Below are 25,372 nucleotides of genomic sequence, written 5' to 3' on the forward strand. Positions count from 1 at the left end.
AAAAAAAAAAAAAAGAGGGGGGGGGGGGGGGGACGGTTGTAAAAAAAGTAAATTTTCAATCAAGGTATAATTTTGTCAAATAATATATAATTATGTAAAATTATATATAGTTACATTACAATAATTGTGTATAGTATTTACAATTAAATAATATCATTTAAACATACTCAATGTTAGCTATGAAATTAAAGACAAAGGAATTGGCCATTTTATAAATTTTTAAAAAGAAAGTCACATGAGGTTCTTATACAACACATTGTATATGCTGCTGGACATTCTTAGTGTTTAAATTACTGTAAATATTAAAATGTGGGGGGGGGGGGGGGGGGGAACTGATACCCCACTATAAATACATGCTTTATAAATAAATGTTGTTGTTGTCCATGAAGTGCCCAGAGAAACAGAGAAAATTAGGTTCTTTCATCTCTGAAGTCATTCTTTCAGAGTAACACCATCAACCTTTTCCAAGATATAAATATACTTTCAATGAGGAACATTAATAACCCATAATTTACACCAGTCACACCTCCTGTAGATGGGACCATTTGTCTACAGGAATGGCTGGAGTTCAGCTCATCAACGCTGTAAGCTTTAGAAGAAGATTCACCTTGTATTGCCAAAGGAACAGACGCACGTAGAGGACTCTGTGTCCCCACTCTGGCAGAAGCCATCTTTCTCAATTACACCGGTCTCTCTACATGAAGGTGGCCAGAGGAAGCTCTCGGCATGCATGCATTTATCTTTCAGATGCAGTCTCCGATAGCCGCTCCTGCGGCCAGCTGTCAGCCACGCCTCTTCCCTTTGATGTGTTCCGCCAAGGGAACTTGCAGACTTAACAAATGCATGTCAGCCTTAGTGACCGGAGGACGGCATACGGTTCCCTGCCTCACAGATCTGCCTTACTGAGCATGAGTAACCGAACTCGTCTTCTAGTTCCTGCAGGTCAGAGGTTGATATCTGACGCCGCTGTCCTTATTAAGTCAATAAAAACTAAGGAATATACGAGTCCTTGGTTCTAAATAAGACGAAGTCATTGTCATTCAGCAGCTTCAGTGTCTCAGTGTTGAAGACTGCTGTTGACGCTATCAAACTGATGGGTAATCTAATGTTGACGCTTATAGAAGAGCATATGTTTGCTTATTTCAAATCTGCCTTATAAATAACAGTAAAAAGCAAGGAAAACTGACAGTATCAGATGCTCCACAACATATACAGTATACAGCAATGAGTGCATAAGCGCTTTCAAGCAGTTTGATGACTAATTGTCTTAATTTGCAGATGCACAGATGGGAACATGAGAGTGGCAGCTCAAGCAAAGCTCAAGAATTGAAATGAACCCTCTCCCTAAAGACACACATATTTATATGGCATACAAACTTGTATTAAAGGCTCCATGTGTTTTAATGTAAACCTACACCAAGTACTGCATTAAAATTCATAGATCCCTTAATGCAAGTCCATCTGTCAATTCAAATAAGTCGTAAATATTTCAAACATGACCTACTGTCAGGGTTTGTTCACATATAAATCCAATGCAATCACTTAATATTCGCAACTCTTCAGGTGCTTACAAAAAGGTGTGAAAATGCTCATTGAGGACATTAAAAAAAAAGCTCAGCTCAGGAACACATCCATCATGGCATCACACCTGCAAACCTGAAGATCATGACACCTTGAGAAAAGCTGAAATAAAATGTTATGGGTTTTTAGACAAGTGAAAATGGCACAGCTGCTCATGTAATAGAACAGCAGGAGGGGAAAAAGCGTACGTCTTTAACCTTCTGTAGAAAACTGCTGAATCCTGCTCATTGACGGCATGGCCATAAAGCCCCTCGGAGAGATTAAGATAATCAAAATCTGATGACCACTCAGACAGCCCCCCACAGTCGACGTTCTCTTGTTTATGGTGCAGACAAATCACACGCAAGGTCAAATCTTAACTATGGGGTCATTATTGAATGCCGGAGGTAATTGTTTTCCATTGGTTATACCTGCATAGCCAGGCTCGGTGTGAAATATGACAATGACAAGTTGAGCGTTCTTAATGGGGCAACGCGGCTGAGTGAGACAGCAAAGCGACGAAGCAATAACCATGTGACAATGAGAACAGGCTGAATCATGCGAGGGGTTCATGTCGACTTGATGAAATATTGAGAAACGGGGTATAAAGAAGGTGCACGTCTCTCAGCCATGTTTAGCTGACAATCAATGAACAAATTCCTCGGTAAGCATTTCGAATACAGCTCACAGTGCTTCCCAAGCGCAGATGCTGAGGTCAACACATTTCAAAATGCATTCATGAAGAGAACAGACTTGACATGTATAAGAAACAATGCACTACAAGGTTTGTGGTGCATGTATTATATTAACTATAGTATGTTATTTTGCGCATTTATAGTCTTGCGGATTAAGGCTGAATTTTTATTAGACATTCTTGCCTTTCTGTTGCAATGAAAATATTCAGAGCAAGACTGAACGCCATTCGGAATATAATTGAGAATGCATTTAAAATTCCAACTCATTTTCAATTCATTTTCAAAAAGCACCATAACTTGAAGTTTCATTTGCTTCACAGACAGACAGCACAACAAAATGGTCACCAAATTGTTTAAAGATACATTTTGATAAAAAAAAAAATTAAAAATCAGATAATATTTTGATAGCATCATTCAAATTAATTGACTGGATTATTCATATTTGGTTCCATTTTGTTTGAAGTCAAATCAAACATTTATCAATTGTAGTTTTTAATTATACGCTTTTCCCACCCGGTATGAACGATCGTAAATACAACATGTGGTGTATTTAGAGAAACATACATAATATTAATAAGCCATGTTACCCACTGAAATAAGTGTATGATGGTGTGTGTATGTATATATATATATATATAAAATATTCCAAATAATTTATTTATATACTTTACATTTTTTCATCTTTTTTAATTTTTATCTTTACCCTTTACCATATGTTTATCAGTTAATTCCAATTGAAAAATAAAATGTATTAAAGACTACAGATAAAATTAAATATAAATACTTATTTTTTTTCTTCTGGCTACTTAAATTCAAATTAAATCCAAATTGAAAATGACTTTCAGGAATAAAAGTATAAAAGGTATCAATGAATAAACACATGGTTTAAAGTACAGCTGCAATAAACTTTTTCCTCATAACAACGCAATGAAGAGCAAACAAACAAAAAAGAGGGACAGAAAAGAAAGAAAATTGTCATTGCATGGGAACAACTTTCTTCAGAGACATTAAAAGGGACAGAATACATTTGTCAGTGAGAAACTGTCACGAAAAGAAGCCCCAACAGAATTTGTGCAACAAGATCCAGTTGCCAACTTCAATCAAAATCACCCCTCACAAGCACTTTTCAGCAGAAGAGATGAAAGCACGGAGAAATAATAAAGGGTCGAGAACGTTTTGTTGGAGAAAATGACAAAGAGCAGAGAAAACTACGATTCAGGTCATGCTGACTGACCTTCCCTCATAGCCTCCCACGTTTTCTGTCTGCTCCAAAATGCAGTAATTGCCGGCGATTATTAACATGTCTCGTGAATGCACATTCGTGTACCCATGCAACTCTAAGGGGAGGTTGCCGCCCCTCCCAGTAATGATGTTGCACAGGTTGGTTACAAATCATTCTGAAAATGGACAGGAACAGAAACGCACCATTGCTTCCTGCCCACAGTCCTTGTCTCTCCTGCTCAACTTATTCTTGGAGATGTTTGGGAACCTGAGGGAGCAAAACCTCCAGCAAGCTCATTTCAAATCAGCTCATCATTAATGAATGCCGCATACCATACTGTCACAGTCTCATCCTCCAAAAGACGGCCTGTCTGAGATGCCAGGGTTGAACAATTGAGATGACAGCACAGATGAACTTGTCGGTTACATAAATGTGCCACGGACAACATGTCACATTGAGTCTCACACATTCAGCAGGAGTTCTAACGATACGAGGATGAGAAACGATAATATGGCGGCCCTTTTTGTTTGCTTTCCAGGCTTGTCCTCCCCGAGCCAGTCCGTGTTGGTTTTATTGATCTGACAAGGATGCCATATTCTATAAACACATTACACTAGGGGGAAAAGAACATCACATGTACTCAGATTACACTCCACATGATAACTAATGTGTTTCAGGAAGACAAGGTCTGGAGTTCACCAGCAAAAAAATAAAAAATACACTGCAAAGCCTCTTAAGAGGGAAGGTAAAATGGCGGCGTATGCCAGGGCTTATTCTCGGAGCTGTGGAGGTAAACAGGTCTTATTACCGAACAGAGCGGGTTGGAGGTGATCTCAGAGAGACGTTAGAGTTAAATTTAGCCTGGCTCTCTCTACAGTCACATTGAACCCATGGAAAGGGTAAAGCTTTGGCCTGCATCCATATAGTATCCTTTTCAAAGCCCACCGCTTCTGCCTCTCATTACACCTGCAGGAGAAACAGACCCACCGCCTCAGACCAAACACGGCTACGGCATGAATTATTCACGAGCAAAGGTAGAAATGCAACGCAGGTGAAGAGACGCTCAGCTTTAGCCTGGGCAGAACTCCTCGGGAGGAACCGTCCAGGCACCCAGGCGGGGTTTTGAGGGAGCAGCCAAGCGCCATCTAGGCAAACTCTCTCTGGGAGTTACACGACAAGCCATTTGCTGTGAGGAACGAAAATACCAGAAACATTAAGCGAATTACTGAGGGCTGCACAATTTACCTCCAGTCCTTCAGAACCCCAGTGATGCCGGGCCAAAAGTAGCTCCAAAGGCACCGGCCCGCCACATAAACCAAAGGCAGTGTGATTTATCAAATGAACATGGGAGAGGACAGAAAAAGGACATGTGGAAACTAGGGACTTCTGAGGAACTAGACTTTGTGTAAACAATGGAACATCTGCCACTCTGATCTGTTTGAGCGGACGGATAGTCCAAAGATCTATAAACGACTTGAAGAATTGAAGATAGAAAGACAAAGTCAAGAATTTGAAAAAGATAAACATGTACAAATTCAAGGGGCGTTGTTCACCCATGGTGACTTTCCCAAAGTTATTTGGAAACAAACAGCACTGCAGTTGTGATGTTGACATATGCGTCGACCCAAGCTCCATAGCTGACCTTGAGTGAATGCTTAAGAAAACTGAAAATAAATAAATAAAGCAGAACAAGTCTGCCAAACCTCACCCTTTCCTGGGAGGAAAGCCAAGGCATGAAAATTGGTCCCGCTTGACCTTTGATGTCCGTACAAATCACCCTCCATTTTCTCAATCCCCCCCCTCTCCCTCACACTCGCTTTCATCAGTATTATATTTTCCTCCTTATCAACCAGTCTTTGGCAAATGTTACCCCTGGTCTAGAAATAGCGTTTTAGTACATCTGCACCTGCAGCAGCTTGCACCTTCAAACCATAAAAATGCTGGCCTGTGTCTCACCTTTTATATCACAATCTATTTATCACAGCACTCTCTAAAAGAAGCCATCTGTCAGTGAAGAGCTTTGGAAATTCATCTAAACGACTGTGAAGGCACTTTATTATCCTGGGAGGAGTAAAAAAAAAAAAGATTCTTGGGCATCAAAGTGATCACCTTCAACAATGACAATGAGGAGAGGATGTCACTACTTAAAGTTATCCGCACTATGGATTATGTTTTGGAGGTCTTCTATAACCAAAAATAAAAACGTGAGTCTGACTCATTTTCATCCATGTGCGCTCAACATACTGAAGCATGTGTGCCGACTTTGATAAACTATACTTTAGGAATAGTTCACCGAAAAATGAAAATGCTGCAATTATTTACTCAACCTCAAAGCATTCTAAATATGTGAGACATTCTTTCATCTGTGAAACACAAAAAAATAACAATGCAATTGAACAAGGACAAGAAAAAAAAGCACCATAAAAGCAACCCAGCAAGTCTTCAGAAGCATACGATAACTTTATAAAACGTTATTCATGCATATAATGTACTTTTATGGTGGTTTTGTTTCATTTTTGGAGCCAGACAGACTTCCTGTATGGAAAAGAACAGCATAAACATGATTCAAAATATGTTCTTCTGTGTTTGGAACAACATAATGGTGAATAAATGGTATAATGGTAGAAATTTCTGTTTTTTTTTTTTTTTTGAGTGAACCATCCCTTTTTTGTACCATAGCAAAAGTAGCAAATGTGCATTCCTATTGTTTTTCAGGTCACAAGGATTCCTCAGTGGTCATTTTAACTTGTCCAGGTCAAGAATAAAGCATAAATATTCAAGGCTCTCTGATTTTCTGTACCTCCGCCCAAGAAAAAAAAAACTCTGGCCTTGTACGAGTCATCCATCAGAGTCTGCATGCATTCTGGAGATGACGTCCCTAAAATGACTCCACCGAATTTCCATTTTCAGTTGTGGCTGACTGGGGAGGATATTAGCAAACATGACACCCATCTAAAAACAATAAATAACTTACAAGGTTAACGGAATTGAGCTTTCTTTTTCCACTTTAAATTATTAATTGTACATAATCCTGTAGGGGAACTACCTCTTTCATCTTAAGCTGTTCCTCCCTCTAAAAAAAGGCCTAAGAGACAAAAAAAAATAAAAAAATAAAAAAAATACCTGCGCAAAAGGATCTGAGAGGTAACCAAAGCCAAATTGACAGCTAGGATGTGAGACCTTAAAATATGCAGCGGTATATTTAGCACATCTTTGCATTTTTTTGCTTAAGACATGAAAACGTTAATGCTGTAAAAGCAATGCTGTCAACTGACTGTTTTTGATTGTTCATAAAGATGTTCCATGATGCATGACGCTTGCTATGCCTTCAGAAAAGTGACAGACTGACTTCACCAACAATGCTTACTGACAGGAAACAAATATTCAATCATCTTGTCAAAGAAAATAACACTTTAGCAGAAACATAATGTGGGAATGATTGCTTGGGCTCTCGCAAATGCTGCGGTGCCTCTGACTGAGAGCTAAGCATGGGCAGAGGGTCTCCCCTATCTTGTTCTGGTGTAAGTAAGGCCTTGAACACCTTTGTAATTAGTCACACCACCTGGACTTTTACTGGCGGTGCTCAACGTACCTCAACTAATTATTGTGGACTCATTAGCCAGTGTTGGCTGCAAAGTGAACGGCCATTAAAATGCTGCTGTTAAATCAGTTCTCTGCAGGAGAATATCTGTGGGATGGAGACACGAATTCAGCCTGGCAGATGCACTTGCACAGCTACTTTGAAGATGGACTGAATCTGCAACCATCATTCTGGGGGGGGGGGGGGGGAATAAATAATGACATCATAATGACATCAGAGGAGAGCAAGAGCTTTAATGGAACAGTATAACAGGACAGGATCTGGTGAGATTGTGAAACTACTCATAAATTCCACCCAGCTAGCGCTTACTTACAGAGCCATGCCTAAACTGCTTGAAAAAAGGCCTTGAAGAAGTTCAAATAAGCATTATCCATTTTATCCTTGCCGAGAGGTTTCCGATAATTAGAGGCAGAGATGTGATGCAACATTAAACAGAGTATTTAAAGCGGCTGATGTGAGAGATCGATGCGATTTGCCAAATTCCTTTTGAATGTGTGCCACAGTAATGCTAAAAAACAACAAAGCATCCGTTTTATTATCTCTGAAAACATTAGGCTAAGCAAAAAATACATTCTGGCAGGGGGGAAGCTTTATTCAGCTTATTGCAACAATGGGTAAAGAAAAAGGCACTCGGATACCAATTATAGTCAAATTCATAAGAACAGGAGATCTAGAGCTGAAAGAAATCATTGAGAGTAATAAGACAACTTAAAATGCTCTTGAAATGGCCAGTGGATTGGCTTAAGGTTAGCACATTGGTGGTTTATGAAGAGGAACGTTTAGCCAGAAGGAACTGGGCCACTATGAAAGGAGTCTTCAAGACAGATAACTGTCTGTTCTCTGCCATAATTGGCAGAAGGTAGATGGAGAAAGATCATATTCATGAGCATAACTGCAAAAGACTAAATATCTAAAGTGAATTCTAGCCATGTTTTGTTGAAATTAGTTTCCATATGTAAGCTTTGAGGTCATCTAAGCTACTCTACTCCCAAACGTTGAAAAATTGTCTTACACTTCATTAAAGGGATAGTTCACCCAAAAATGAACATTTGCGGTTTATTTGCTTACCCCCAGGGCATCCAAGATGTAGGTGACTTTGTTTCTTCAGCAGAACACAAACAAAGATTTTTAACTCAAACCGTTGCAGTCTGTCAGTCTTATAATGGAAGGGAATGGGAATCAAGGCTTTGAGTAAAAAAAAAAAACATACACAAACAAAACCAAATTAGCCGGGGCGTGACACGTCTTCTTCTTCACGGCGGATCGCAGACTTATAAGTGCATTGCTGCCACCTATCTCTCAAATGGACCATTGACACTTTATCTACAATCTCAATTACAAGTGTCAATGGTCCATTTGAGAGATAGGTGGCGGTAATGCACTTATAAGACTGCGATCCACCATAAAGCAAGAAGAAGACACCTCACGTGCTGGCTGTCGAGGATGCACTCAGTTCAGACATCGCAGTGCATCAGAGGTAAAAACGATATAAATACTGTTTAGTTTCTTGCACAGACAGACCGTTTCGTGTCTTTACACATCAATTTATCGTCACGAGCCGCAGGGTTTAATTTGGTTTTGTTTGTGTATGTTTTTTTGACTCTCAAAGCAGTGATTCCCATTCACATTCATTATAAGACTGACAGACTGCAACGATTTGAGTTCAAAATATTCGTTTGTGTTCTACTGAAGAAACAAAGTCACCTACATCTTAGATGCCCTGGGGGTAAGCAGATAAACATCAAATTTTCATTTTTGGTGAACAATCCCTTTAATATCCAATATACCTCCATATCCAAGTGTTCATCCAAATAAATGCCGTTTGGAATTAATATATCCACTAAAGCCACCTGACAAACAAAAGCATATCAAATCATGATTTAGCGTCACAGCATTAGCGGCCAGTGTATTCTGATTTACAAATGATGCTTGCAAGTACTTCTACTTGGCGAACCAAAATCATAACTCACAGTCCGATTTAACAACAAATGACTCTTATAAGACGGTTCTTTTTAGTAAATCAAAAGCTCGACATGACCGATACAGTCAGATTTACAAACAAATGCAACCTAGTGGAGGGGAAACCAAAGCTTCGAATCAATTGAACCACTTACTTTGGAAAAATTCACTGTTTCGAAGTGCTCGGACCTCCAGACGCTACAAAGACAACACAGCTAAAACACGTTAAATTACTGTTCTGAGTATTTTCATTAAAGCATAATCTACAAAAGTGAGCCTATATACACCAGCAAATGGCATTAACGATTAATTATCTTTTGGACCCATAATAATTTAAAACATACTAACATGCTACTGAACGCTGATTGGATTGAGTGGTTACCGCTGACAAGTAATTAGTTGCAAAAAGAGGGAAATTTAATTGCGCCCTTCACTGTGTCATTTGAATATCCATTCTAACTGGCCAATTTAGTACAGAGAAGAGCTTTTTGCAATTATTTTCAAAATGAGTTTAATCAGTCTGAAAAATCCTTTACTGGCATTAGACACACTTTAATTCTTGCTGACTGTCCACATGATAGCGCATTTTTACATGAATGCAATGCACACGCATATGCAAAAACAGTTAGGAAACACTGTCGCCACTCTGAATAGATCAGAAAAAGAAAGAAAACTGCATTCGTCAAGCGATTCCATTGGGGTCCTTAAGGTTGTGTGAATTAAATTAACTCCACTGGATCAAATGCATTAAGTTCATTACAAGTCTGTTTCCATTCGCACAATATTGACAAAATTAACGCACTTACTTCTGTTTAGTCAAATTAACTAAACATTTGCAGCACTTAAGCAAGCGGCATTTAAGAGCAAACCCTGCCTGGAGTGATGCTGTACATTCACAACAGATAGCAGGAAAAATCCTTAAATGCATTAATTTTAAAATAGTTGATTATTGTAAATAAGTATAAAGCCCCATGTAGGCTTTAAAATAGAGATGTGTGTCATCTTAGTTGTTTTTCATGCATTTAGAATTTTTCCATCTGCAATGATTCAAGAAGATACGAGGAAAGGAGAAAATTTTGTGGAAATTCAGGAGCACTATAAGGTCCTCCTTGTCCCTTGTTGTTAAGATATATGAAATGGTAAGGTCCCCAAAGCAAATCTGTCTTCATATTATGTCAATGTCCTAGTTTGGTTGCAGTCCTCCTGTGCACTAGGGTACTATGCATAAGAACACCTCCAGTCATTCAGCACAGAAGCAGAGAGGAGCCCTTTTCTGCTGCCTTCTGCTCTGTCTGGCATAGACAGCTCTGATTAATGGTCCCATTCTGTGGTAATTAATGCTTTCCAGAAGTGCTACCCGTCTTCCCGGGAACAATCTTCCACATTGCCATGACAGTGTGAGCAGCCAAAGGGATGGGTTTAAGAAATTGCATCACATAGCAACCAAATTCATCTTCGATCTCTGTCGTTAAGTAAACGCAGATATGCAGCCCAAAAAAATAAATGTCATAATTCAAAAAAATAAATAAAGCTGATTGCTGGACTGTAGCAGCACATCTATCTGCTTTTCCTGCTTTCATTTATCACATGTACGAGTGCAGGAGGTGATCAATGGTTAATTCTTCAAAAAACCTGACGTGCTGTGAAACAAAAAAGAGAAAATTAAAAAAAGAAGGATGAATGGAGGAAGGTAAAGGCAGCTGATTGTATGGATAAGACGGAGCAGGCCTGTCTTTTTTTTAATGCTGTTCTAATTGTGTTTTTGATTGAGAGCCCAAGCCGATCTGGAACTCTGCAGGATGAGGAAGATGAGACTCCATTCAGAGCAGTCTTAAGTGACACACGACCTGATCAAAGGCAGTTGAGAGTTACCGCTTCAATCAGAGCAGGATTGTGCAGATAAGAGAGGAGGAGAGAAGAGCTTTGACCATGTCCCCCATAACGATTCTCTGGCAACATGAAACAGATGACTTCTAGAAAAATCCAATCTGAGTTGATTTTTTTAAATCCAGGAGAAAAAGCACCGTTTTTTGTTTTGTTTTTTGCTAACCATACTGTGGGCCCTTATCACGTTTTCTCTTGTTAAATCCTTCATCACTGTCTCTACTTTTAGTTATTTTTGTAAAAGTGATATTGAAAGTTTAATTTAGATGCTGTATAGACTAAGGATGCTCATTTATGATATGTCATTTTAGATCTTGACAAGGAGTTTGGAGGTAATCTAAACACAAATCTGAAATGTAAATTAAAAATTAAACATAAAAACAGCATAATTCACATCTGCACTGCTAAAAATATGTTTTCAAATATTATATATATCCATATTGTCAAAAATATTGCTATTCCCATAGTGGAGAGGTGGTTGTAAGATTAAAAATAAAAAATAAAAAAAAAATAAAAGATATGCACTTGAATCCCAAAAATACAAAAAAAGGACTTGGGAAAAGGTTTGAGAATTGCATGAAATATCGATTATTAAAAGAAAATATTTAGTGTAAAAGAGTTATTCATAGTTAAAATAGAAATAAATATGCACTGTAAAAAAAAAAGTATAGTATACTATAAAGTATAGTAAAAAGTATAATAAACATACCATAACAATGAACCCCAAAGAGGTATTTTATTATAACGGAATTGTAAATGAAAAATATAATAACAGCCATATTTTATATCTACACTGTTAAAAAGTTTGTTAAAAAAAAACTGAATATCTATCTTGTCAAAAAAGCATACAGTGGAGTGGTTAGAAGAAAAAAATGTACACTATCTGTTACAAAAAGAGAGAATATATCAATACAAAAAACAATATAATAAACAACAATAATGAACCTCAAAAAGGTTTTTTATTATGAGCAGCATACAATTGATTCAAGCTACAAAACCGATTAGTTCAGAAGATGAAAAGTGATGTCACACATTTTAACAACTGCACATAAAAAATAATAATAATAATAAAAAGGAAAAAAAAATAATGGCTATGATACACTCCATTGAACTGGCAGAGGTGGCAAGACAACAAGATGATTAGAAATGGTGTAAAATGTGTGGCATTTGAGGCAGGGCAGAGATATTGATTGGCCACGTTTATGTGCTGGTGCAGGGCATAATTTGTTTTTCCTGGAAATGCGCAGTGATGGATGGCTCCACTTGAGTGACTAAGCCTTAAAGCAAAGATCACTTCCCCTCCCACAAGGTCACCTTGCCTGACCAAAAATGGATTTTTGCACACTACTATTTCTTTATGAGCCATATTGAATGAAGTCACTCGCTGGAAATCATGTTTGATGGTCGTGTCAGGTGCGTCTGTTGGTTGCACGCAATCCCAAGTAGCCCGCACAGAGATCGTCAAATAAAGGTATGAGATGACAGTATTGATTCGGGATGGATTTCACACGCTCTAGCTGAGACGCAGAGGAGTTCAAAGAATATACTAAGGTCTTGGAGAAAAAAAGGGAAAGATAAATAAATAGATTATGCTGAGATGCTTTATTGTGTTTCATGGTTTTCTCAGCCGGAAGTGTGAGAGATCAAATAAACTTGCTTCAACTGAAGCGGTTCCTGTCCGTTCCTCTAAATACGACCGTATGTCATCCGGTTTTAAAGCTTATGGTGGCCTTGAAGGTGTCTAGTGCTAAACACACAAAGCCTCCATTATTACAGTAATACCAATGTTATTTTTCAATGTTATCGGCAAGGTTTGAGCACTGAAAGGCCAGAGGATTAAATAGAGAGCTCAGATTTTTTTCTACTGTTCCAAAACCTAGTGAGATGCCTACATAGGAAGCATTTTAAGGCATGTTTCCAAAAGGTAGTTAATGTTTATTTATACATAATTCACCTCATTTGGCCCAAATTTTAATTCATTCATGGAGAATTCAATTCTAGAATACATTGCAATAAATAGGCCTACCAAACAAAAATGTGTATAAAACACGTTTAGAATAAATAAACTAAAATTTCATTCAAAACTAAAAATAGTTCAAAACAGATTATTTTACCCAAAATGTGTGTCATAAGTAATACAAAGTTTAGGCTACCATTTAAATTGTTTCTATTCTAAATTTCATGTTTAATTCAATGTTTAACTTGCCATTTCTTTGTAATTATTTGTGAAATCTACTAGCAATTTCTGAACCCTACACCTTTTTTTTTCCCCAGTGCATTGTCCTGTTACCTAAGCAAAATGCTAACATACTCCATTGAAATAAATCGCAAGAAGCAGCTCACTAGAGTTTGGAACAAAGTGTGCTCTAGTGAACACAGACTAATGGAAAGTTATTATAAACAAGCAATTAAAAAGAACGTAAAGCCAACAAACAAAGCGCACACTGCACTAACTCATACAATATATAATTCTGTTGACAGATAAAGGGCCACCAGGTCGATTGAAAGAAATTAAGGATATTAAACCTTCGCCGATCGATCCGGCTGTATTTTTTAGACAGCTCCTTCAGCGCGGCATCGTTTCGTGCTTCACCGTAAACTAAAATAAAATAATAAACAGCTGCCAATTCAATCGGTGGGCTGAAGAGGGCAGAGCATATCGCACCACTCATCATGAATACAGCATGCTGTAATATTTCCTGTGAACGCGCCAATCCATTTCCATTGTGCCGTTGGTTCTCTTTGAGGCTGTCAGATGAGGTCATTTCCCCTGTCTCACAGCTCTTTATCTTGTGTCAGGGGCCATCGGAAGTGCGGGACACCTGGGTGATGAATATGGACTCACATGAACGATTCATCTTCCCGCCACCTCAGGATTTTCATCAACGACAGCATTTTTAACTCAGACTCACAGAAACAGCCCCACCCAGATGGCACAGCATGAGCTATGGCTTCCACAAACCGTCCGAGAAATCTGATGAGCGATTCTTATGAACTGCACAAAACAAACACCAAGAATTCGACAGTCTAAAAGTTTGTTTCAAAAGTCGATTTTGAATCAATGTCAAAACCTTAAAAAGAGAGAGAGATAAAACAAACACTACTGCTTATATCTTCTGTTTACTTTTATTATGGTATGCTGATTTCTCCTGAAGTTCAAATAAGTATTTACATATATATATCATTTCTGCTCTTTACGTTGTCTTTCTCTCTTTTTTAGTTTAGTGTAACACATAATATATTCTGTAATGCATATTGATTCATGATTAAGGCCAACCGGCTTCTCTGATAGGTAAGATGGAAAAACACTGTAAGAAATGGTGTGTTCAAGTCCACATGGGAAGTTCGTATGTATATATGGGTTATTTGAAATTACAACATCAGGTGTGTTCAAATCACTTTTTCATTCTACTTCACCATCTGGTGTGTTTTTTGCTTTTAGATGCTTTTATTCAATTTATGAAGGCACAGTAAACTACATTATTTATATTAGGCTATAATTCTACAATATTATTGTATGCAACTTTATTTTTTATTGCAAATGAAAAAATTTATATAGAAATTTCATTAATTTCAACAGTGACCGCTGCTTGAATTGAGTACCGTCATTTTCTCACTGACATGCCCTCAACTCTAAAACTCTAGGATCAAAGAAAATTCTAAATGTCCTATTATTCCACTTCTAATTTGATTTTGTGGTGGCATTCATGTTTGTTCAACTCGTAAATATGATATTTTCGTCATGATCTGAACAGCCCAAAACCACATGCAATATTACCATGAAGGCTACAGAAATGATCTATCTTTTACTGTGTCATTAAAAGGCTCTCTGGTACACTTGATTCTCATTAGTCAATACAGAGCTGCATTCGTGACCTCGAAACCCAGAAGACTAATTAGCCAGCGGTCCCCTCAAAATTTTACCATGGGTTTTTATATTGAGGGTTTTCAATTCATGAGCGAAATATATCTGTGATAAATGCAACTTGACAGTATTTTATTGTACAACCTAAACTGCACACATTCACACACCAAACATTCTTATGTAGTTGCTCATTACAAACATACATTTTGAAAAATAAGCATAAATGCTTCAGAATTCATGTTTTCAGTTTGGGTGTGTGTAATTTTCATTGTAGAGTTAAATGCCTGAGTATCATCAATTTATATTTACCACACATCTTGTTTTACTCATAATATATGGGTGGTAATATACACTAGTCAACATTTAAAGTGGATCAAAACCTTTCATCAAAGTTGTCCTAAAACCTAAAACGCATTCTTGTCAACTTTGATTAACTTTTTTGATCCACTTCAAACGTTGATTACTATAGTTATCATTATTGACCTTCATCAGGTTTGACAATACTAAATTTAAAAAACGAAGCTGTGTAAAGCTGTATAAATATCCTAGATCAAGTCATTTTCACAAATAACTTTCAAAACTGTTCTATGGAGTTTTTTTCCACTGAAAGTTGTTTCAGAAAGACATTCCGTCAACTGAACAATCGGTATGTTGTCAAAAAACAGTACTTTACAGTAATAGACGTTGAACTCGCTGTCCCTCACAGCCTCATTTTCATTCTCGTCAAAAATTAAATATGGCGCTACACTGACTAAGATTTACAGTAATTGTTCTTGGTGTGAACAAGCCCTTAAACCATAAAAAGCTTGTTTAAACCTCTAACCCAAGGTTAGCACCACTAAATAAAAAATATATATATATATTTTCTTGAAAGTCATTTGCCATCCAGGAATTTCATTTCATAATTCTAGTCAAAGCATTTACACCTCGCTTAATTAAATCACAGAACATTTCCTGTTACTTAAGCCCACACTTGGCCTTCTATCCATCTCTAATGCGTTTCTCTCTCTCCGCCGAGACGTATTGTCTGAGTAACACTACATTGGACACGAGATAGCTAAAGGTGCGCCTTTGCTTTTGTTGCCATCTTAATTGATGGTGTGGCTCAGACTGGTTCTCCTGTTTCTAATGGAGTGAGGAGAACACAGCTTTGATGAAGTCTTGCTAGCAGGGGTGTGAAGCGTCCTCCTCCTCTTTCCTCTCCAGCAAAGACAGAGAAAAAGATGTTCCTTAATTACCGAGATTCTGTTCATGTCAGACACACATGAGGGAAAACAAATCCATCCCTCCAGCATGTTATTTGTGTATCTGTCGTTTAATTTATATATTTATGAAACAAATGTTGGACATGGAGGAAAAAAAGGAAGAATGCCGATGGGTATCATTTAAATTGTGCGAAGCAATATTTTATGTTAACCCTGGTAATTAATGTTATGGGAAAACAGAAAAGGAAAAGAATCGCTTTGTTGTGCAACTAGGCAATTTGTAAACCCCCTTCAGAAGTTTTAACATATAAAACAGCACCATCAAGGATCTTCACTTTCAAATGAACAGATATGGAGTCTCCGTATCCAAAACTCGACGAAAGTATGAAGCTATATGGAGATGACATAGCGTGCTGGCCATCAAGGCCCTCAGCCAAGAAAATGACAGGCACCTTCAGTAAATCCTGAGGGAATTCATTAGGAAGCACGTAGCACAGCTCCTTCAAAAGCCATTTGTGAACGTCTCATGGAATTTGAGCACTGACTGCTTTGCTTTAAGGAACTAAAAGGATCCTGGATGAAACAAGGCCATTTAAACTTATGAATAAACAGCTTCGTTCTCAGACAGTACCTCACACTCGTCTAGCGGATACTGGCAAATTCCTTTAAGCAATATTCATTTGCCACGAGTTCATTTAACAGCCAATGGAGCTTCTAACCAGTCATTTATTACCGCAGCTCAATCAGCGTGATTGCACAGTGTGTCCAAATTAATAAGCAAAGACTTGGAATGTGAGGGGCAACTTGCAATTTGGTGTTTGTTTAGCTGTAGCTGCTTGAAAGAGGCAACAAATGCATCTCATTCATACACAAGCTCTTGTCTAATGCAATAACACTGCGCTCAGTTTTAATCTTAATTTAGAGGCCAAGGGCAAACATGTCTGCCATTGCTAAATATACTATGACTAAAAGCATTTTGATGATCACTGGCCTCCTTCATCGGAACAACCAAATTAGTGTAAGATTCAGTTGGATTGGGTGAATCATATTCTAGTGGCTTTTCTAGGAACGGATGCATTCACATATTCAAATTTAATATGCAGAATAAAATATTTTATTTATACAGTACTTTTCAAGATACTCACATACGCTTCAAAAGAGATCATTCAAATGCACCTAACCATATAACCTTGCATTCAGATGAGAAAAAGGGTTTCAAAAAAAGAACATGTTATTACTTTTGAGTGAAAAACTATTTTTGGTGCTCTGTTGGGAGAGCACATGATATCCAAATGTAAAATCTCAAGGCAAAACCAGATGAGAACCACTGCTCTACAGAATGTAAGTAGTTAAACGAATACAAATACTAATTATGACCACAGAGATGAAGTTAGAAAACAAATTCAAAGTTATCTATTATAGCCTACAAACCAAAATGCTGCAAAATCAGTTGTAACAAAAAGCATGACTGATAAATATATGATTACAAATTGCTAAGTGGAAGCGTATTTATGAATAAAATGATTTGGCCTTTTAAAGGGCATGTGATTACAATGGAATAAAGTACAAACGTGTCATTAAATCTCAGCTGTTTCAAATATCAGCTCATTTATGCAGTATGAAAATAAACCAAAAAACCCTCCACAAAACTATGTATACAAATCTTGCTTCAAGGACATATTTAGCCAATTTCACCAGCTCTAGTTTTTATAGATTAAATACTTGAACACTTTACAGATTTATGATTAAAATATGTAGTCAACATCACACTTTGTGTGTTAATATTAATAACCTGTCTTTAAACGGGACATTTATATTGTCAAAAGAAAGCCTTTTAAATGTATATATATAAAACGATTCCTAATTTGCAATGTCTTGCAGTCTCCAATCATAAAAAAGAAAGAAATCTCAGCAAAAGTACGAATACGGAACATGCGAGAATACATTTTCCTAAAATATTTACTCAGAGCCTAGGGTGCTATATAATAATGCATTATTCAAATATTCAAATTTGATGAGACTTTCTGGCACACAACAGACTTCTGTGGCCGCTTTCGTTTCTAACTAAACCATTACTGCCACCCAGTGTTCAATAGTAACATGTTCTGTCTGCATATACATAAGACTGTTCAGTCTGTTTCATCTACTAACATAGACATTAAATCCATTATTAAGGCTCTGTATTCTGTCTGTGTAGCAAAATGGCCTGTCACATGTCACTACGACTCTTTCAAATGAGACATTTCTGATTATAGCACTGAATAAGCTTTCGTATGCCTAAGAATAGCAACAAGAATTGGCACGGCTGCAAAAAGTCCTTCCTCCACGGCAGATATTCTTCCAGACTGACAAAGCTGACACACACATCACTCTCTCTGCATTATTCAATTAAGTCCATCCCTATCTTCACTAACATGCTTTTGATTCACTGCTGCCTCTCACAAAAATACGAGTTGTCAAAGCAGCAGGCTAGCGTACTATTATGCATGTCAGTCTTCAATCTCTGGAAGGTCAACTGTGTTGTTCTTGCGGCAGAAGGGAGGAAGGCAATCACAGTCATATCACATTCTCACCGAAGCGCTTTCTGCGTCTATAGGGATAGTGTTCATCTCCACCGGCTCGAGATAACACCTTTTATTGTGGCAGTGATGTCAAAAGAATGGCATCATTATGACTATAGAATAAAGACGGACTGCTCGTGGTAGAAGTGCATTGTTGTTGATTGATTCTGGTTCTCGGGGGCTTTTTAGACAGATTTGATACATGATGACCTGTAATGCAAAGGGTCGTCTGAAGAGATCAAGCATTTTGTGATGTACCCATGCAGTGTTATCTTATTTTACTCCCACGTTTTACATAATCAGATCTGATTAATTCCATGAGGAGTTCAGTGAAGTGATCGCGGACTTGAACTTTAAAGGGCTGGTTATGAGCAGACTGTTAGTTTGTGTCTCTCTCATAGTTATGAGTTTCATGGCACCTTCACTCAGATCTTTACTAATGTGACCTCTGTGAAAACAACACTCAAATGTCACACTTAACAATTATTAATATAACACAATATAGTGGCACCATAAATGGTTTGGAAATTTAAGACACACTTAAAGATGGACAAACATCTTATAGATAACTATATCAAACCAAAGGCATTAGTAAACAAACAGACCTAGTCTCAGAACTAACTGAATTTTAACCTTTAACTTTTCTGATCTTTTAGTTGATGTATAAAGTCAGTTCTCTTAAACATTTCTTTCCCCTCTGAAATGTATTGAAGCGTGATTTTTACCACATTTCTGTGAATGCCATTTGAAATTACATTTAGATTTTTTTTATTATTATTATTTGACAATATGTGGTTTAAGTGTTCAGAACCTTTTAGGAGCCACTGTTGCTTTTGGTGTCATTATGTAATATTGACTACATTTCATAAATACAGTAAATGACTAAAAATAAGTAATGACAAAATATTTATATAATAAATATATAAACATTTATATAAGCCGGTTTCCCCTTTTACAACTCTGAAAAACTGAATTGATTTTGCCATATTTTTATAAATGCCACTTGAAATTACTTTTTTCAATTTTTTTATGTTCAAACGTTTTTGGAGCCACTGTTGCCTTTCTCATAGTTAATATTCATAAATAATTATTAAATAAATTACAAAAAAACCCAATAATATTAAATAATAAAAATATGTAATTTTATATTGATTTTGTTTAGTAGATTTTATTTCAGAAATAAAAAAAATAACATACCAAATACTGTTGGTGTTTGTGTAACATTTGCTTATGTAGATTACAGCGTGCTCAAATAACCTTTCATAGAGTGAGTCCATGTGATCATTTAAATTGTCTAAACCAGTGAACCAAAGAGTGAACTAAAAAGAAAGAGGATGTGGAAACTGCACGGGACGGAGGGTAACTTACGGTCATTACACTGCGTCCCGGTGTAGGAGGTCATTGAACAGTCGCAGGTGTAGTTCTCCCATTGCTGGATGCAGATCCCCATGTTGGCACAGGAGTCTTCTTGGCATGTAGTGCTAGGACCTATGGTGGCAAAGCAGAGCAATGTAATACTGGGGGCAAATGTCCCGTCATGCTGTTAAGGTGCCATGCAGGTGTGTGTAACAGTACACATGCAGTTTAGGTTAGTAGAGGTACTCAAAAAACATCCCGAAAGCTGTTGAACAAACGTGGCATTCCCTATAACCGACTGGATTTTAGTAATAAACATCATACTCTAGACATATTCAACATGGCTTGTTACAGAAGTAGATTCAGACACGGGGCCAAGCATGAACTTTCTCACATCTGCACAGAGGAACAAAGGTCAATGACAACATTTAATAGCGAGATGTGTACACAGTCCAATAGGTACTATTGTTACAGATGTTAAGAACAATAGTGTGCACACCAGCCACGTGCAATCGAGTTGAGCGTGTTCCAAACACATCTTGTGTTCTGGCACACTTGGGTTCATTTTGAGGGAATGCAGCAAGAACAATAGAGCTCATTACCCAATTCAGAGCAAGAGGGTGAATGCATTCCCCCTGAATTAACCGTATAAACAAGATAATTGCAAATAAATTGGCTTTGAGTGCATTATTCTTGTGAAATACAACTGCGAAAACAAGAGGTTAACCACAAACATCAACTTTAGTTAAGGGGGAGAAAAGAAGGCTAAAAGCGCATTTACTGTGCAACGCAAAGTGCAACTTGAGTACTATGTAAAAGTTCAACATAAAATGATTCACCCCAATTTGTTGACTGTCAAAACTGCAGATAAGATTTTGAATGGAAAATCGGAGAGACTATACTTCAAGATAGTTCTCTGATTTTTCCATTCACATCATTCAGGCTTATAATAGTAGCACATTAACTTATTTTCATGGAATACGTCACATTATGTAAACTGGCCTTATTAAGACTTTTGATTTCTGGTTTAGGTTTCTGTACAGATTTACATACAGTAGTTAGTTCCAGTTCAGAAATTTGATTAGATAATAGTCATTTCAAGAGTGCCGATAAGGGTCATTCATATTATGCAGTACATTGTCATATTTCCATTATACAATACAGTTCAAAATTTTGGCATCAGTAAGATTTTTTATCTGTTTTTGAAGGAAGTCAATCATACAGTGAAAACAGTAATATTGTGAAATATTGTTACAATTTAAAATAACCATTTACTATTTTAATATATTTTGAAATGTAATTTATTCCTGTGATGGCAAAGCTGAATTTTCAGAATTATTACTCCCGTCTTCAGTGTCACATGAACAGAAATCATTATAATATGCATCTGATGCATGCTCAAGAAACATTTCTTATCATTATCAAAGTCTTATCATTATTTTTTTGTGTAAACAGTGCTACATTTTTCTCAAGATTCTTTAATAAAAGGTTCAAAAGAATAGTATTAAATTGAAAGAGAAATATTTTGTAACAATGTAAATGTACAGTATTTACTGTCACTTTTGATCAATTTAATGCATCCCCTTCTGAATAAAAGTATTAATTTCTTTAAAAAAAGAATTATTACTGAACTCAAAATTTTGAACGCCAGTGTACATATTAATGCACTGAATACAATATTAAATTTTGTTTAAATGTTTAAAAATGGAAATCATAATTAATTGTTTTATCACAGTATCACAGCAAAGTGAACCTGAGATCAAATACAATGGAAAATATAATAAAATGCCAATTTATGAGAACTTTTATTCAAGAAATTTCCCAGTTTTTCCCTTTCTATACTCAAAATGTTTTCAAGACAGCATTTCTTTGCCATTGTATAAATAGTTAAAGTGCTGAAATTGCAACACCAGTACATTCATTTTATTTATTTGTTTATTTTGATAAGTTGTATATGTACTGCATAACATGAATGACCTGCAACAATGAACGGAGTCGTATTGGGTCTAAAATGTTAGTGACTTCATATACATGATTTACCCTCAGCTGTGATGATATTCACTTCAACAGCAAGTAGGCTACTCTTATGTGTGATGTCGCTTAAATAATAAAGTGGAAAATCACATCTGTTTTGAGTTTTACGTGCTCTGTGGGATGCTATCTGAGTTTAAAGTTTACGGTAGCGTGCCGACATTTCCAGATGGATTTTCATGCTAATTCTATTAATTATTTTACTAATCATATTGCTGTTCAGTGCATTTAAAGACAAGCTAGAAGAAACCCATGGTGAGATACTTAATGGATTCTCCTAAGCCAGATTCCTCTCTCAGCTGAACGTCGTTAGTGTAAAAAAGCAACAAGACAAGATACAGCAAAACAGGACTGGGGACTTAGTTATAGAAGAGGGCTCATGTTTTATTAATGTAGACTCTCAGTTGCAATCATTACTTTTCTCTTCTCACTTTGCAAGTCTCATGACCTTCGGTAAAAACACAAGGGCATTTTCTTTTAGAAAGAAGTGAACCATTTTATACCAAGACATTGTTACAGTGAACCAGCTAGTGTCCGCTTTATGTCTGGGTATTGGGAAGAGTACAAAACAAACCGGCACAAGACAAAACAGCAGCTTTCAGCCGAGCTCAGAATGGAATTGAACCTTATATACCTTGTAGATCTGCTTTGGTGAAACCAACTTTGTTAAGCAAGAAACAGAAAAGCGAAAACAATCAAAGAGGTAAGAAAGTGGTCGATGGCTTCTGTTAATAAAGCAATGGCTTTACTAACAGGACATGCTTTACCATTCTTAGGAAGGGTTTGCACTCTTGAGTTACTGCACCATGGGTTAGAAATTATAATAATAGTCATGAAACTGATGGGTTGATTCAGCATGGCTGGGTTGAAAAAGGTGTAATGGCACTCAATGAAAGTAGCCTATTTAGTTGCTAAAAAAGCGCTACAAGTAAGTTAAAACTGGAGTTTGCTTATGAAATTGTGGCTGAAAAATGATCTAATTTACAGTTGAAATATATTCAGCCAATAAACATGCAGAAACATCAGGCTTTGCATATTCCATTCTAGTCCGCTGTTCTGACAGCAAAAATGTTAAAATGACTTTCAGTGCACAGTATGGCCGTGATAATGTGTTAATGCTAACGTAAAGCAACAGAAACGGCTAAGACTGTATAAAGCAAGCGGTTGGAGAGGGGACATTTTAATGATGTTGCGTTCTGTCAAAACAAAATGTTCCCCTGCATTACTGCAGCATGTAATCGAGCCCTCGCCTTCCTAAGCATAGGTGCATCATTGCCATCTGGTGGATGAAAAGCTTCATTGCAACAGAATGGCGCATTCATTGCCATTTGAACCAGCAAAGGATTCTGTTGCCATTGTGGAGCCATTCCATACACGGTTTACAGTTTTACTGTGCACAAACAGTACAGTACAGAGTGATGTGTCTTTCATGCTGGGCTGTGAACATAAAAACCTACTCACGTTCACTTTTGGATGCTGTGCCGGAGAGATAAACGTAAAACACACAAAGTTGTTCTATTCATGTATGAAATGAAGAATTGAATTCAAATGGTGTTGGGGGGTATGTCTCGGTTTATAAAATCCGACAACACACATCCTAAAGGTGTGTATTTAAGCACATCGGCTATCAGACGATCTGATGGTGGCCTGTGTCTTGAAAATATGTGGAATTATGTTAAAGATGAATATTATTTTCTTTGGATTTCACAATAGAGATTGTCACACTTGAAATAGGTCATATCCTGATTTACCATTCACACTGCTCATAATTTACCCAGGGTTAACAATTAATTCATAAGCTGACGTTTCTACATTCATAACCGGTTTGCCACATCTACAAAACAAAATCAGTCCAAACTGGTAAACAAACCTAGCCCAAGGCTTTTTTTTATTATTATTACATTTTTTTTTTACCAACGCTACCAACGTTTTTACCTTCGTCAGGAGTCCCCTCTGTCAAAATCACTTCAAAAAGGAGAGTAAAATAGCCCTATTGAGTGGAAAACAGTGAACTTGGCAACCCTGATTTCTAAATCACGGGTTCTCGCAACCTGTTTACACAACGGCTCTAGCATTGCTATTCTTCTTATTATTGCCGACTGTAACGTTACTATCAAGTTATTCCTGAATGGACTTTTCATTTTTGGGCTATAAAGGTAAAACTAAAACTCTCCTTCAACTCCAATTCAAATATTTTCCGTCAACATTTGACATTTTCCCCTTAAACGCTGAAACAACTGAACGCGCTAATTAGCTTCTAGCCATGAAAGGTAAAAACCGCAGCATCAGTTCACACTGTACTCCGTGTAAAGGCAGTGCTAACCCTGCCCCGGTGCACAGTTTCATAACCCCGGGTAAAAAGCTTTGCTAAGCCCATGAAACACCTTTATCCGGGGTTAAAAGCGAGGCTTAGAACGATGATAACCCAGGGTTAAGCGCAGTGTGAAAAGCCCTTGCATGTAGGGTCTGAAAACTTTAACAATAAGGGCAGCTATAAAAAGTTGTTGAAAAATCATCTTTATGGTTTGCAACACTGATATTGAAGAAGAAGAAAAAAAACACGTTTTGCATGTTTTAAATTGTGTACGCTTTGACAGTAAACCATTAATTAGTTCATTAGTAAATCTGTTAAAACCAGTGGTGTGTTCATAAACTAGTAGCCTTTTTTCTTTGGAAAACAATCCCAGACTTGTGTGTTTTTATCAAGCATGCTGACATTGACATTTCTCACTCACGCAATGAACTCGAGCAACAAAACGTGAAGATGATACAACAAAAGACCAAATGATTTAGATAGATAAGATTTTATTCTTGGTTCAACAACACGTAAACGTAACATGTATGATACTCAACATAAAGGGAGGCTTTTTGTTCAAGACAACATTGAGATGGGTGATGGAATTGTGACGGACAATTAATGTTGTAATGGATGGACAGGTCATATAAATGCTTGTACAGTTTTATGCAAACAAGACTATAACAAATCAAAAAAAGAACAAGAGAACACTGAGAACAAAAAAGTGAAAGGCCAAAAAAAAGAAAAGAAAGTAAAATAACCAACCAAACAAACAAGCAATATCAAGAAATCAAAGACATTAACATGCACTGAAATATGGCAGAGGTCTCATGTACATAAGAAAATGGGTATTAGCAATGAGTAAGTGAAGAAATATCCTTGTATGGATCTTAAATGATCTGTGTTCTGATCTTTTGGACATATTTGGCATTTAACATACAATCATTTGCTATGATTGAAGCTTTGATGCTGGTTATATGACCATAATAGCTGCAATATCATTTTACTGACACCTAGCTTCTGATAAAACGTCAAATTCTTACATAATCTGTATTTATAAATATTTTTGTAATTTTTAGATTTTTTTTTTCGACTTTTTATTCTAATCAGTCAAATGCACAGAGATGTAATTTTATC

The 25,372-nt window shown here is 36.9% G+C and overlaps 1 protein-coding gene across 2 annotated transcripts in view; it reads right to left on the bottom strand.

Moving 5' to 3' along the window:
- nrxn3a (neurexin 3a) overlaps nt 1-25,372 on the bottom strand; it is a 316,731-nt gene that overhangs the window by 150,741 nt on the left and 140,618 nt on the right. For both annotated transcript variants that reach the window (XM_016269700.1, XM_016269699.1), the window contains 3 exons: nt 23,401-23,415; nt 22,574-22,600; nt 19,921-20,040 (listed from right to left, as the gene is read on the bottom strand). In XM_016269700.1, coding sequence (XP_016125186.1) covers nt 19,921-20,040; nt 22,574-22,600; nt 23,401-23,415 — 162 coding nt within the window. The remainder of the gene's footprint in view (nt 1-19,920; nt 20,041-22,573; nt 22,601-23,400; nt 23,416-25,372) is intronic.

The sequence above is a fragment of the Sinocyclocheilus grahami genome, unplaced genomic scaffold (genome assembly GCF_001515645.1).
Source record: "Sinocyclocheilus grahami isolate Dianchi unplaced genomic scaffold, SAMN03320097.WGS_v1.1 scaffold54.1, whole genome shotgun sequence".
Taxonomy (NCBI): domain Eukaryota; kingdom Metazoa; phylum Chordata; class Actinopteri; order Cypriniformes; family Cyprinidae; genus Sinocyclocheilus; species Sinocyclocheilus grahami.